This window comes from Sarcophilus harrisii, chromosome X (assembly GCF_902635505.1).
Source record: "Sarcophilus harrisii chromosome X, mSarHar1.11, whole genome shotgun sequence".
In the NCBI taxonomy this organism is placed as follows: domain Eukaryota; kingdom Metazoa; phylum Chordata; class Mammalia; order Dasyuromorphia; family Dasyuridae; genus Sarcophilus; species Sarcophilus harrisii.
The window spans coordinates 76,523,899-76,539,283 of record NC_045432.1 but is presented as its reverse complement, the minus strand read 5'-3'; the positions used below and the strand labels follow the sequence as shown (position 1 = coordinate 76,539,283).

Below are 15,385 nucleotides of genomic sequence, written 5' to 3'. Positions count from 1 at the left end.
CCAGATCTTCCATGCTGGTGTGGCTTCCCTACACTTCCTCTTCTCGGATGCAAACCCTGCCAGGGTCCTCCAACCCACCCTCCCGTGACTCTCCTAAGTGCTCAGTTTTCAAGAAGACAGGATCCAAAGGACCCTTGTCTCTCCTTCGCTCTTGCTCCTGGCTTTTAGGCGATGCTAGAAGTGAAAGCAGAGAGGGGCTACTAGAGTTACCTAAGGCTGAGCCCTTCCTGCCAACCCTGATGGGCAAAGGGGCACATTGGGGCAGGCCGGGGAGAATGCCAGCTTCAAAGGTGGGCACCTCCGCCACCTCAGAGTGGGCCCCTCCCCAGCTTTGTGGCAGATGTCAAATCACCCACTCTTTCACCAAAGAGAAAAAAAGACCCTCAGGAATCACTGGGTGGCTAAGCCTGTGCTCATCAGAAGGCTTGTATAGCTAGGAAGTCCCTCAGGTGTGCCGCCCTCTCCCCACCCGTGTCAGTCTGCCTGTCACCCTCCCTCCCCTTTCTCTATCTTCCCATCTGTCTCTTCTGTCTGTGACTGCCCCCCTCCCGCCCCATGGGCTAGACGAGGCCGAGGGAGCAGCGTCCCAGCCAGGAAGTGCTCAGTGTTCACGTTAGTTCTACCTTGGGAGCAGAGGAGCTGTCCCACAACCCTTCCGGTTCAATTCTGAGCTCCCTTCTTGAGGGCTGCCTACTTGGGCAGGTCCTTGCCCAGCTGGAAAGATAAGGAGGAATGGCAGAAAAAATTCTGACTTGGGTGTGAGGAACCCCAGATTCAAATCCAAGATTAGTCCCGTTACTACTTGGGTGACCGTGGGTAAATCTGGCTGTCTCTGAGCCTCTGTTTCCTCCTCTGTAAAATGGGGGTGAAGAAAACTAAATGGTTCTGAGATCCTCTCCCCATTCATCAAGCACGCCTCTAACTCACTTCTCTGCTCTATCCATCCCCAGAATTGGGGCCCACATCCCAACTGAACACATTCCACTCTTCAGCTCTTTTCCCAGATTCCCTGTGGTGTCAGCCTGCAGAGGAGCTCACCTCGAAGGTCCCGGTTAAAATCATGGAGTCTCCGGATCTCCCCCTCGAGCTTGTTTCTCATGGCTTTCTCCAGGGTCTCCCGCTTGGAAGAGGTCTTCACCAGGTTTTCATAGGCCTCTGAGACACGCTGGATCTCTGTCTCCAGCTAAAAAGAGGCCCGAAAGCAGAAAGCCACTTAGTTTTGGCGCACGGGAGGGAGAAGAAAGCATCAGCCTCTAGCTTGTCCCCTCGAGATGTGATACAGATGAGTTCAGGGAGCAAGAGGAAGCGCTGACAATACCACTACTAGGCCTGGATCCCAAAGGCATGAAAGAAAAAGCAAGAGGAGCCATATGTACCAAAATATCTGGAGCATTTTTTTTTGTGGTGGCAAAGAATTAGAAATTGGGAGGACGCCCATCAATTGGGGAACAGCTGACCAAGTGCTGAGACTCTATAGTGAGGGAATACTACCGTGGCAAAAGCAGCAGGCTTTCAGGGAAAAACCTGGAAAGACATGAACTGACGCAAAGTGAAATGAGCAGAACCAGGAAAATACTGTATACGGTAACGGCAAGGTTGTCCAAGGATTGACTGGGAATGACCTAAATTATTTTCGGCAATCCAAAACAGGCCCAAAGGCCTCATGATAAAAACCGCTATCTGCCTCCAGAGAAAGAACGGATGGAATCTCAACCCACATTGAAGCGCTTCCTTCCTTCCTTCCTTCCTTCCTTCCTTCCTTCCTTCCTTCCTTCCTTCCTTCCTTTCCTTTCTCTCTCTCTCTCTCTCTCTCTCTCTCTCTCTCTCTCTCTCTCTCCCCTCTCTTCCTTCCTTCCTTCCTTTCTTATTTTCCTTTCTCTCTCTCTTTCCTTCCTTCCTTTCCTTTCTCTTTCTCTCCTTCCTTCCTTCCTTTCTTCCTTTCTTTCTTTGCTCTCTCCCCTTCCTTCCTTCCTTCCTTCCTTCCTTCCTTCCTTCCTTCCTTCCTTCCTTCCTTTCCTCTCTCTCTCCTTCCTTCCTTCCTTTCTTTCTTTTTGTTAGTTTTCTTCCATAAAATGACCAATGTGAAAATGTATTTGACATGTGTAACCTATATCAGATTGCTTACTGTCTCAAAGAAGGGGGAGGGGAAGGGAGACAAATATAGAATTTGGAGCTCAAAACTTAAAAAAAAGAATGTTAAATTTTGTTTTACATGTAATTGGGTGGAAATGTTTTTTTTCTTTTTTCCAAGAGTAAGAGCTGACACGTCCACCAGAAGAGCTCTCCATTCTGGCGAGTTCGGAAGTTAGGATTTCCCCATGACCTTGGTTCGGCCTAGCTGAAAAAAATGGCCCCAATTTGTCCTACATAGCGGATCTCAGAGATAAGGGACCCACATGAGCAACAATGTCCGTGGCGGCCCTTTTTGTAGTGGCAAGGAACTGGAAACTGAGCCGATGCCCATCGTCAGGGAACGGCTGAATGAGTTACGGTCTATGAGTGTTCTGGAATATTCTTGTTCTGTAGGAGGATCTCGGAGTTGAAAGGGGTTCTGAAGGCTGTCTGGTCAACAAGTGAATAGGCTTTTGCCAAATGCCTACTCTGTGCCGGCCACTGGTGCCCCCTAAGGAAGGCGGTGAGCTCTGAGTGACCTGCACAAGTACGGGGCTGGCCCCTGCGTTACGTCGTTCGTTCCCGCTTGCAAGATCCCTGTGATGGAGACACGGAGATGACTTTCTCCATTTTACCATACAGAGACTGAGTGATGTGCCTAAGGTCACACAGCACCCCAGAGCTGGGACCAAAGAGCCTGGCCTGGAGTTCTAGTCTTTAGTTTGGGATACTCTTTCACCTCTCAGGAAAAAAAAAAATGAGATGGAAGCTTAGAAAACAAGTTCGTTTCTCACCTGGGGGCATTTAGAGTCTGGAGGAAAGTCCTGACCTAGCTCCCTCCAGCCAAGTTCTAGGTCCCTTATTGAACCTGGCCAAGTCCAGGACTATTTTCCTTACCAAGCTCCAATAGAATTGGGGCCTGGAGGCCTGCACTCTATACCTGGGACCGTCATGGGTGGATGAAAGGGAAGGCCTGGCTGGACAGTGGGGAAGGGATCGGTCCCTTGGCCCAAGGATCATTGGGGGCTGAGGTGAGATGTTCTCAGGACATCGGCAGCCTTGTGGGGCAGCCGGTGGGGCAGCTAGGTGGTCATGTGGACCCGCCGGCCAAGGCCTCGTCCAACAAGTTGCACTAGGCAGTGCAGGAGTCCCACACGAGCGTCTCCCTTAACTTCTGTTCTGTCTTACCTTGAAGTTACGTGACCTGGGTCTGCCCTGACTCTGCTATTCTGCACTTCTGTGTCCCTAAATGAGTCCCGCCCTCTCGGGGCTCCCTCAGCTTCCTTCTTTGTATAATGAGGGGACCGGACAAGACGGTCTCCAAGGCTCCCCTCAGCTCTATGTCTGTGGCCCCATGATGGACCCAGAAGCACATCTCCACCCACAATACACCTCTCTGTGACCCTTCCATTGGGCCACACTTAGATTCCTCCCCTTTGGGCTCCAGGTCAAAGTCAGAGCCTCCCACCCTCCCCATGGAGAGTCTGGCCATCCCTCTGGAAAAGAGGTCGAGAACATGGAAGGACTCCGGGTGGGGGAGGGCAGAGAGGGGAAGGCGGACATGCTTTGTAAACTCCTCGGTGCCCTCCCCCTCCCCCTAAACACAGGGCAACGGCTCTCTAGCACATTCCCTGTCTACCAATCCCAAGCAGGGAGCCGACTTCCTCCTGGAGGCAAGGCATCTGGGCAGCTCCAGGACGATGTCAACCATTAACCAGCTCGGCCGACTGGGAGGTTGAAGTAGACGCTAATGGGAGAGGCCGTGGTCGGCGCCCTCGTTGAACGGCTGCCCGCTACCGTCTCCCTGCTGAACAAGCCCGGGGCCAGACCCGGACGCTCAGGCTGTAAGACCCTGAGCCTCTGTTCAACAATCAACTTCCCAACTTCTCTCGAGCGTCTCCTAAGGACGCAGAGAGCACCGCTCGGGGGCTTTCCCCTCCCCGGCCCTACCTCCAATGCACACTCGCAGCTCTCCTTCCCCAGAGTTCACAGGGGAGGGAGGGTCTGTTCGGGGCCCAGAGGGGACATGGTGGCAAAATGGTGGCTCCGCTCACTGGCCTCCACGGGAAGCTGAGAACCAGTGGCCCGACTAGTGGAAGTGCTTGAGCCCCAGGCCTCGGACGCACATAGGACCGGTCTCTGAGTTGTTACCAGTCATGCAACTTTCGGAAAACCAAAACCCCTGACCCTACCAGAACCCCACCCCCACCACCCCAATTTCTTAAGGAGAGCAGGAGGGGCTGTGGTAGGAAATAGGTTCTCTCAGATTTTATCTTTTTTTTTTTTTCCTGAGGCATTTGAAGTTAAGTGACTCGCCCAGGGTCACACAGCCAGGAAAAGTGTCTGAGGGTGGATTTGAACTCAGGACCTCCTGACTCTAAGGCCCATGCTCTATCCACTGCGTCATCTAGCTGCCCGCTCTCTCAGCTTTTAAACAACTCTAACTGGGACTGGAGCTGAGGGCGAAAGGTGTGATCTCTCTAAGGAACGATGCTGCATTTCCCATCTCCAGGGCTCTGCCTCAGCCATCCCTCCCTGATGGAGACCCTACCTTCTGCAGCTTTGTCACTTTGTCATAGTAGGTGTCTAGCTCCTGGCGCAGGGAGCGGTTTTCGTCCGAGAGAACCTCCACCATCTGCTGCGCTCTGTAGACGATGGTGTACGGGTCCGACGGCATGGACTGGTAGGGCGAGGGGAGCTGCTGAGCCCGAGGCATGGCCGCGTAGGCTTCTCCCGGCTGCTGCTGGCCCGGATTGGGCTGGCCCTGGCGGTACGAATCCCCCTGGTGGCCCTGACTAGGCAGGAGCAGCTGCTGGGGTCTGGCCAGCAGAGGGTTGGGCTCTCCCTGGTTCTGGCCCAGGGGGTGCTGCTGCTGCGCAGGTGATGGCCTGGTCGTGGGTGGAGACTGGAGCAGGTTCAGGGACCCCAGTGACGTCACGGAAGATGTGGGGCTGTGATGGTGAGGGGTCCTGGGCTGCAGGGAGATGTCCTGGGCCGGTCTGAAAAGCAGGAAGAACACGTTTGGTAAATTTGGAAGCAGGGGGGTCGAGGAAAGGAGTAGGGGGTGGTCCCTGTGGGAGGGGGGAGGGGTAGGAAAGGGCCGCAATCCAACCAGACAGTCCATGCACCTTCAGTGTCCAATCCTCTGTCTGCGGGTTCCAGGCTAGAGGAAGCACTTGGAAGGGAAGTTAGAGTGGGGATTAGTAGCAAACCCATCGGCCCAGTATAAGTGGCTACGGAAGAGCCTTCTCCCATAAGCACAAGGGGCAGCCACCGCCAACACACTTTACGGATGAAGCGACCAAAGCTCGGAGGGCTTCCGTGGGAAGAGTGAACAGCGTCAGAAGCAGATCTAGGTCCAAGTCCGGGTCTCCTCGAGCACCTCATAGTGCGTCTCCGTCTCCCTTCCTGGGCCCTTCTCCTCAAAGCTCATGCCCGCTCTCTGTGATGGCCCGAGCTAATGGACCAAAACACGCTTGGGTCTCTTGTCTGTGAGCGGTGGGAATGAACTTTCACCAAAGGGGCTGCCCTCTGGCTTTGCCCACCGCAAGGCCTCTGTTCTGATGAGCGATTCAGCTCTGCCATCTGCTCGCAACTCTAGAGAATCAGCCGAATCACCCACCCTTCTCATGCTTGCTCTCAACCTGAGGACCTGAGTGCGAGTCTTGCCTGACGCTGCATCTGTGTGGCAAACCACAGCTTGGAGCCACGTGTGAGCCCTATTCACTCATGCGCTTGGCAGACATTGATTAAGGGTCTACTGAATTTAAGGGTCTGTGTCCAGGAAAGAGAACCTGCAACTATATCCCATAATCCCCCAGGGTCAGAACCTGAAGGCTACTCCAAAAGACATGCCCAAAACACCAAGAACACCGAACAGCCGGTGCCCGGCGCTTCCAATAGTGCCAGCTATTGGTGGGACCACCGCCACTGAGGGCCCCATATTTCACTCTATTTCAGATATAGTCAGAGCACTGTCAGCCAGACCAAGTCCCCCGCTTCACAAAAGGAGAAACCGAGGTTCAGTCACTGAGAAGTGACTCAGGCCCAGGCTTCCGTGGTGACTCGATGGCAGGGCCGGGAGCGGCCCGACCGCTGACTCCGAGGCCGTCTGCCCCATATCCCTATTGGCAGCCAACCTGCCGGCCATCCGTACTGCTGAGAGTTCTGAGTTAAGCTCTCATACGGGGCAAGTCCCAATAACAGAACCATTGTCCATTTTTCCCGTGGGGCTCAGGGCTAACATGACTAGAAGAACATAAGGGCCGGATGGTTTTGCGTCTCCCAGCGCCCAGCACAGAGCCCAGCACAGAGCCCAGCCCTAGGACAGATTAAGGGTCCGGCTTCCAGCGTCCAAGAGGGATTATTTCCTTGGACGGCCACACGCCTTACACCAGGAGACACGGATGACTGCATCCGGAGACCCGGGCAGCCACTCTGATTCAGATACTCAGTCTCCATGGGAATCATGGGACTCTGATGCCGGCTCATGTTCCTCCTCCCCGGACCCGGGGTTCGGGACTAGTCTAGGAGTACAAACATGGAGTAAGAACAGAAGCCGCAGAGGCAGGCTCTTCTGGCTCGGAGCCCCCCCGGGAGTGTGGGGAGTCAGTGAGCAGCCTGGGACACTCCTAGCGAGCCACCCAAGGACCTCTCCAGTGTAGCCAGGGGCAAGGATAGGGAGCAAGGATGGATACTTTAGATTTTGCTCTCCAGAGGACTTGGTGCCATTTCTTCAACAGAAAGACTGGCTGCAGGGCCACGAAAGAACAAGATCCTCCCAGAAACCTTAGCTCTCAGCAGCCTCGCCCTCCCCTCCCTTCCAGGCCACCTTCTTAAGAAGAGCTTGTCCCATGGACGTTAATGGGCCTGACCCACCCAGCACTCTCCTGGACTCCATCAGTCCAAATCCCGGGGTTCCGCTGTACTTTGGAGGGCCCCGAGTCCCCTTCCTTCCTGCAGCCTTTAGCCCAGGAGAGCCTCCGCCATTCCCCCTCAGCATTCGGCCAGGTTTCTGGGTCTCCTCCCGTCCCTGGCCAGGCGGGGACTGTCTCAATCCCCCTGGGCTGCTTTTAGAAAACAAAAGCCTCCCACAAACAGAAAGGCAACAGGAGAGCAGCCCCGGGCAGGAAGGTTTTCCTCCCTACTAGGCGGGTCACTTGACCTCTGTGTATTCAGCTCTCACATCTGTCTCCCCCTCCCCCCCCCAGGACAGCTAACTCACAGACCCCCTTTAAGGACTCCACCAGAGAATGCCCAGGAACCCAGGCGTCCTGGAAAACAAACTATGTAGATTCAAGAAGGATGGCTACGTGTATTTGTAAGGAGACCAAACCATCCCAGAACAGCCCAGGAGGGATTTGATTCCACAGGGGCCACCCGGAGTTTGCTCTTCTGGGCCCTGCCCAGCTGGGGGTGGGGGTGAGGGAGGGGGTTCTGACCCACCCCGGCCCTCTGGAAGCTTAGCATGGAGTCAGAATAAGGGAGGGGAGGGAGCTCGGCCACACCCGGGCCGTCCTCCCCAAGCTCACTAGCTGGAGGAAACACGGCAGCTACAGCAGCTGGACCTGTCAGGCTCAGCCACTCAAGGGTTACTCTGGAAGGGGCTCCTGTGGCAGTGGTGGTGGGGGGGGGGGGGCTCCCGTACTAAGGGGGTGTTCTCTTTCAGGCCTGTAGTCGGAGAGCAGAAGCAGGCTTCCCTCGGGCTCTCCTGGGCCCAATCAGGCCCTCGCTGAACAAGCTCTTCTGGCTTTCTGGGGCCTGGGCCTCCCACCTCCCCCTGTGCCGGCCCCTGGCCCCCGCAGCCAGACTGCACGGGCTGGCCAATCCTGGCCAAGGAGTCGGGGCTCTTCTGGGGGCAAAGGGAAAGGAGACAGCCGCGCCTCAGTTTCTCGGGCTGTAGACAGAAGGGAAGGGTGCTATAACACAGCCCTCCCCTCATTGGCTATTGTGAAGGGGAAGGGAGTTCCTTGCCAGATCCCATCTGGATCCCAGCAGCCACCCAGACAGGCAAAGCTGGCCGGCCTTAGCCGGCTCTGTGGCCAGAGCGAGACCTGAAGTCCCCTCTCTCCTCTCCCCCATCGGGCGGCCCCCCTAGGGAAGCTCCCCAGGCACCTCCCGGAAGCCGGCAGGGCTGACTCGCTGCCCCTTTGCAACGCTAACCATGCGAGCCAAGCGGGCACAGACAAAAGCATCACATGATCCCACCCCGACCTCACCGGTCCCCCGGCCTGCCGCCGGACGGCTCGATCCAGGTACCCCGGGTGCCCAGCCTGGAGCCCACCCGGCCTTCCTCGGTGCCTCCCCCCGCTCCCATCCCTCTGGGTCCAGGAGGGCGGCCCCTGGCACCGGGCGAAGCCACGGGCCTGGAAGCTGAGCGGCCCTCGCGGCGGGAGCCCCGGGCCTTTCTTTCCCGGCCTCTCCGGCGGGGAATCGGAGAGGGCCGGGCCTCCTCTCGCCCAAGCTGCACTGTAAGGTCACTCTTAAATTCCACCGAACAATGATTGAAAGAAACCTCAGACCTGGGCAAGAGTTCAACAATTGAAAGGAGGTGGCCGCTTTCTTTATAAACAAAAATAATCTTTTTTTTTTTTCAAAAGGTTTTCTTCTTTTCTTTGCTTAACAAAGCATTCAATCAATGGATAACCCTAGTGTGCAGAAAGCGTCCGGGTAGAGGCGGACAAAGGTTTGGAGCTGTTCCGGCGGCGTTCTTTCCCGGGTTCCCATCTGCAGGGTTATGGCGCTGACTAAGGCTCCCAAGTGGGGCCTTTCTTTTGCTCCCTCCTGTCTCATAGGGCGACTCGACAGCAGAGCTTGGACTAAATTACCAGCAAGCCGCTTTCCAACTCGAAAATTCTCCCATTCTGATTCTTCCCCTTTCTTTTCTGTTCTTTTCTTTTTGGGGGGGGGTGGAGGAGGGGAGGAGGAGGGAAATAAAAGGATTCTTTTTTCTCTCCAGCTCCCCAGTTAATCTCCAGGCCTTCCCAGAGCCTCCCTAGCAGAGGAGGATTTAGCAGCAATTTGCTACACAGTTACTCGACATCCAGCTCTGTCATTTGCGGATTAAGGACCAAATTTCCCCTTCTAATTGGTGGGCTTCCTCACAGAGCTAACCGAGCTCCGGGAGACGGGAGCTGGCCACGAGACAGCCCGCCACGGCCTCCTCGAGCATCGCCCGTCTCTCCGGACCCCTCCGACAAGCGCTTCCCACACGCTCGGAGCGCCCCCCCCCTCCCCGGAACAGAGCCGAAGCGTTCTCCCCCCACCCAAAAGGGTCCCGGTTCTCATCTCCACACAGCCCCAAGTCCCAGAAATGGAACCCCAGCCAGCAGCACACAGGGCCACGCCAGGCATACCCACGGAAAGAAATCCTGCCAAAAGGCCGATTTTCCCGGATTGGCTTTTTCCGGGACGGAGAGATCAGCAGATAGCTGAGGGGGGAAGAGACAATGACAAGTTATTGGGCCAGAGTTTCGGCAGTTACATTTCCCCGCTGGTTTAATCAGTAATGGAAAGGGGGGAAATGTTCCCTCTCGGGGCCTTTTATCATTTATTTAGGCAGATCAAAAGGCCGTTCCCCCTTCCAGATTCAAGCTGTAAATGCCATTGAACAATACCGGAGAATGAGTTCTGAAAGTAGCTCTCCCAGGAAGGCGGGTGGGCTACTTCCAGACCCCACCTCCCCGGCCCTGGCCCCCGGCCCAAGACACTGAGATTCTCTTTCCCTAACTGCCCCCCCCCCTCCCCGGCAGCCCCCGAGCTAACCAGATGCCGGCCGGGTCTGAGGAAGCCAGCCTTAGTTCCAGCTCCCACCTCTCCTCCCGCTTCAGCTGACGGAGCAGGGAGGACCTGGGCTCAGGCCCTTCATTTAAGCCAGACCGTGTAGTAACCCATTTCCCATTCTGAGCCGGTTATCAAGATGGTGGCTCGAGAGGGATTTGACTTTTGAAACTCGTGCAGAAGAGACTGCATGGGAATGAAGGAACTCCCAGAACTGATGGTTTACCTTCACCCTACGACTGGGCCCCTAAAGGAGCAGAGGCCTTCTCCAGAGGTCCCTAAGCGACTTGGGGACGAAAGGCTCTTTGCCTGCTGACTGACCCAGTAAGAAGAGAAACAGGGGACAAGTAGTGAAGCTCGAGGCTCGTGGGATTTGGTCTAGAAAGGTCCTTACGGAGACCTTAAGCCACAGCTTTGAGTTTTAGGGCAGAAGGACCTCAGCTCCAGAGAGCTGACGCACAGGAATAGAGCCCCCGTTTCCCAAGAGGATCCCAGTGCTTGCTCTACTGCACTACCGAGAGTAACGTTCCGATACTTCTAGGTCGCTTGCGTACTGAGCCTTCAAACCCAAAGCCGTATTTGCTCTGGTTGCAGAGAATGGGAGCAACGAGAGACCAACGCGTGTCGTTAGCAAGCATCGCACCGGGTCTTCCCGACTTCAAGGATGGACGAGAAGACAGCCACTTTATTGAGCCACCCCCCCGCACCAAGCTTCTTCCCCATCCCACCTAGCCAAGTGCCCCCATGCTAAAGGAAAATTCCAAAGCTACAGTATGGACAGGCAGAGTTGCGCAGGGCGGAGACACTGCTCACCTGCTTGCTCCATACTCAGGGGGATGCTGGTACCTCATCATAGGCCCCTCCATTCTCCCGGGCTGGCTCAGACGATGTTCACCGAAGAAGTGCCCGGCCTCTTGAGGCTTGCAGACCAGAGACGGGTTGGGCACACCCTTGAACGGATAGTCGGGAGGGGGACCCCGGTGCTCCATGGCCTTCATGCTGGGCTGAGCCGGTGCTGGTCCTGGGTTCTTGTAATAGTCACCGGAACCGGCAGGGTTTTTGTAGAGGTTTCGGGGCCCAGCTGCCCGGGGCGGGGAGGGTGGCCGGAAGCTCTCCGCCGGGGGGCGTGGGGTTTCCCCACCCCCCCGGGGCCTTGGTGGGGCCCAGCCCCCCCCACCAGGGCGGGGCCCCCTCGGCGGCCCCGCTCAGGACCTGGCCCTCGGGTGGGGGTCTTCGCTTTCTCCGGGGGGACCTTCCCTGCGGGACTTTGGACCCGGCCCCTCCGGCCCCCATTTGCTGGGGGTGAGAGGCGGCACGGGCGGCTGGTGCCCCGGGGATCTGGGGTGGTGGCTTCCCTGAGGGGAGCTTGGTTTCTTCGCACCCTCCCCAGACGGTTCCCCCCGCCAGGGGGTGGCGGGCCCCCGGCTTGCTGGGGGGAGGGTTAAGTTCTGCTGGGTGCCAGGAAAGCTTTCCCTGCGGGCCAGCCCTGGGGGCCGGGGGTTTATCATCCCAAAGTCGGGGCCTTGTGGGCTGAGAGCGAACGTGGCTGCTTGGGCTGCCCTTGACCTATAATGGGGACACAGGCAAAGTCTGAACCGGGGGGCCCCTGGAGGGGCCCAGCGGGCCCCCACCCACCCACTGGCACCCAGCTGACCGCTGCCTGCCGCCCGGGCCTAGTGACCAGAAGGGCCCTGGGGTTTAGGCCCCCAACCCGGCACCCCCGGGCCTTCCCCACAACACAGCAAAGCCATGGACCTTTAAGGTTAAAAGGGGCCGGGGTTTAAAAAAACCCAAGGGAAAAGGGGGAGGGGGAGAAAAAGAAAAGGGAAAAGGGGAAAAAGAGGGGGGAGGGAAAAAGGAAGGAGGGGGGGAAAAAAGGGGAGGAGGGAGGAAGAAAGAAAAGGAAAGGGAGGGAAAGGAGGGGGGGGAAAGGAGGAGAAAGGAAAAGAAGGGAGGAAGGAGGAGAGAAAGGAAAGAAGGGAAGGGAGGAAAGGGGAAAGAGGGAGGAGGGGAAAGGGGAGGGGGGGGAGGGAAGGGGGAGGGGAGAGAAGAAGGGGGAAAGGAAAAAGGGAGGAGGGGAGGGGGAGAGGAAAAAGGGGGAAGGAGGGAAAAGGGAGGAGGGGAGGGGAAAAAAAAAGAGGAGGGGGAAAAAAGGGGGGGAAAAAAGGGGAAGAGGGGAGAGAGGGGGAGGGAAGGGGAAGGGGAAGGAGGAGAAAAGGGGGGAAAAAGGGGGGGGAAAGGAGGGAGGGAGGAAGGGGAGGGGAAAAGGGAGGAGGGAAGGGAAGGGAGGGGAAAGAAAAAGGAGGGAGGGGAAAAAGGGGAGGGGAAAGGAAAGGGGGAAGAGGGGGAAAGGGAAGGGGGAGGGGAAGGGGGAGAGAAAAGGGGAGGAGGGGAGGGGGAAAGGGAAGGGAGGGGAAGGGAAGAGAAAAAGGGAAGGGAGGGAAAAGGAAAAAAGGGGAAGGAGGAGGAGGAAAGGGAGGGGAAAGGAGGGAAGGAGGGGAAGGGGAAGAAAAGAGAGGGGGAAAGGGGGAAAGGGGAAAGGAGGGGGGAAGGGGAAGGGAAAGGGGAGGAGGGAGGGGGAAAGAAAAGGGGAGGGGGGGGGAGGGGGAAAAGGGGGGGAAGGGGGAAAAGGAGAGAAAGGGGGGAAAAGGGGAAAAAGGAGGAGGGAGGGGGGGAGGGAGGGGAAAGGAGGAAAGGGAAAGAAAAGGGGAAGGGGAGGGGGGAGGAGGGGAGAAAGGGGGGGGGAAAGGGAGGGGAAAGGGGAGGGGGGGGGAAAAAGGAAGGGGGGGGGAAAAGGAAGGGAGGGGGGGGGAGGGAAAAGGGAAAAAGGGGGAAAAAAAGAGGGGGAAAGGAAAGGGGGGGGGGGGAAAAAGGGGGGGAGGGGGGGAAAGGGGGGGGGGAAAAAGGAGAGGCCCCGGGCGGGGCCCCCCCCAAATTAGGAGGGTTTGGGCTTTTTATTTGGGCCCCGGGGGCTTTCCCAAAAAGGGGGGCAGGGCCCCCCCTCCCGGGGGCCCGGGGCCCCCCCCCGGCCCAAACCCCTTTTCCCCGGGGGGTTTGGGGTGGGCCCTTTCCCGCCCCTTCCCCAGCCCCCCTGCCCCCTGGCCACCCGGGGGGGCCCCCGGGTTTACCCCCCTTCCCGGGGGTTTTAAACCCCCAAAAATTTTTCCCCCCCAAATCAGGAAAAAGGGGTGGATGGTTCAGTGAAAAAGCTGAGGCTCAGGCCCTAATGAGTAGCCTGCTCAAGGCTACGCTTTGGGAGGCTTGTCTTTAGTAAGTTCTGCCCGGCGGTGCTGGCCGCTAAAGGCAGGAGCTCCCAGGCTGCCCTGGGCGGTGAGCTGACCATACCCATGGTGCAGACATTAGTTTTCAAGTGTGTTGGAGTTTGGAGATGGAGCCGATTCCAGGGCTGGTTCGGGGCCTCACATGCATCGTCAGTGTTTCTTGAGCCGTCGGGCCAGAGGTGGAGGCCACGGCCTCAAGAGTTGGCCAGCCCCGGCATTGCGGTAGTGGAGGCTCGGGGGCCCGGCATCGGAACCCTCGCCCACTCCTGCTCTCCACCAGAAGAGGCCATTGGCCGGTCCCCCTCACAGGGGTCTCACTCTGCCAGCTCCCTTCCTTACGCCTTTTCCTCAGATCAGGGGTCCTCCAAGTACGGCCCTTGGGCCAGATGCAGCAGCTGAGGACGTTTATCCCCCTCCCCCAGGGCTAGGAAGTTTCTTTTTTTAAAGGCCCCCAAAACAAAGTTTTTGTTTTTCCTCTAGTCCGGCCTCCGACAGTCTGAGGGACAGTGACCTGGCCCCCTAGTTCAAAAGTTTGAGGCCCCTGCCTTAGATAGTCAAAGAACCTTTCACACTCATGTTAAAGACCAAGGTGCCAGGGGTCAGGTACTTGGGCCCCCAGCCCTTTATCTCTAACCACAGCCTTTCAAATCTCCCCCGCCCCTGGCTCTGCAAACACAAGCCCCTTGCCTCCGGGTCACCGTGGGAGTGCAGGCAGAACCTGGGGGGGCACAAAGGCTGCCTTGCCCCCTAGTCCCCCAGCCACTTCGCACCCCTGGCTGCCCTCCCTGGAGCCTACCCCAGGCCACAGGCCCCTCCGGGAGTAACTGTCATTCCCATTCCTGGACCTCTTCCCCCCTGGTGGTGACCCCCACTCCTCCCCACTCCGTGCCAACTCCATCCCATCCCAGAAGCCCCCAGCTGGTAACTGCTGTGTCAGGCCTTTCGTAAGTCCTGAGCACTTCAACATGCAGACGGAGCCCTCTGAGTAAAACCCCAAAGAGTGCTGGGACTCTCTCCCCTGCCGCCCCAGACAAAACAAATGGCGAAGAACGTGAAGGAACCCAGAGGCCGAGCTACAGCTGCTCCCCATTATTTGCCTCTGTCACCCCCCCCCCAAGGAAAGGGAAGTTGTCCTTACCTATTTCTGCTCTCCTTTGGGAAACCTTGGAGAAGGAAGAGGCTTTTTGTTCAAACACTGACCAACAGCCTGGTCTTCCTGCCACTTGGTCTGTCTCCCTTACCCAAAGGCCTTTGCGGTTGGGTAAGGCTGATCTGATCCTGCTGGGCGTCCAACCACTGGCCACTCTGAAATGATCAGAAAAGGAAGGAGGGGGAAAAACAACCCATTCCGTTTAACTATGGGCCAGCAGGCACCCAAAGCAGCCCTTTGGGTGTCCAGCTCCCGCTTCCTCCCATAATGCAGACTTTTAATGAGTTACGGATTGCCTCCACTGGAGCAGAAAGGGACGTCAGAGTCCAACAGCCGGGTCTGAACGCTCGTGTGTGCCCTGAGGTGCGGGACCCGAGCTTGTTATGTCTGGGCCTCTAGGAGCTGGGAAGGGGCAGGTCATGCCCGCAGCAGCGGGCACCTCCAATGATACCTGGGGGCACAGCGGGAGCAGCCCGTCAGCAGGTCATTAAGGCCTTCAGAGGGCAGGGATGATGCTGGGCAGTGTGTTCCCTCCTCAACCGATGGAGCCGGCCTCCGCTGAGCACTAAGTTGGGTCCCAGGGCCATCACCTTATGCTTTGAAGGGGCTCTCTGCTTGGGGAAGTCAATGGCAACCTGCCACTTGGCAGATGAGAAAACTGAGACTCAGGAAAGGGCTTGCCCCAAATTATTCAGCTAATATATAGCCTGGCTTAGACCCAGACTTGATGCCAATGGTTAGAGAAGGCATACCCGGGCTCCCTAATGGACACACTACCCTGTGGGATTTGTCTTAACCACTCAGGGCGCCTCCCCCTCCTGTCCAGACTGCCACCCGGCCAGGCCACATCCTGCAAACGGACCCTTCCTCTATCTCAGTGTGGCCTGGCTCTACCTCGGTCCCATCCGGCCACCTCCAAAGCCACGTCTCCCCAGCAGCGAGAGCACGGGAGAGTCTCGGGTGAGACGCACACGAAGCACGTGGCCGACAATTCCCCAGGCCCGGCTTCAGTGGGCGACTCGCGTCGCTCCCAGAAAAAGCTGGAAGTGGAAACCAAGGGCAG

At 57.4% G+C, this 15,385-nt stretch overlaps 1 protein-coding gene across 7 annotated transcripts in view; it reads right to left on the bottom strand.

Moving 5' to 3' along the window:
• Positions 1-15,385, bottom strand: part of AMOT (angiomotin) — a 58,395-nt gene that overhangs the window by 29,433 nt on the left and 13,577 nt on the right. For 5 of the 7 annotated variants that reach the window (XM_031945121.1, XM_031945122.1, XM_031945123.1 and 2 more), the window contains exons 1-3: positions 10,705-10,954; positions 4,664-5,111; positions 1,039-1,183 (exon numbers count right to left, since the gene is read on the bottom strand). In XM_031945121.1, coding sequence (XP_031800981.1) covers positions 1,039-1,183; positions 4,664-5,111; positions 10,705-10,889 — 778 coding nt within the window. In that variant the 5' untranslated portion in view covers positions 10,890-10,954. Of the gene's footprint in view, positions 1-1,038; positions 1,184-4,663; positions 5,112-10,704; positions 10,955-15,385 lie in introns of those variants that run through there. The other 2 variants (XM_031945119.1, XM_031945124.1) reach the window with 2 other exon arrangements.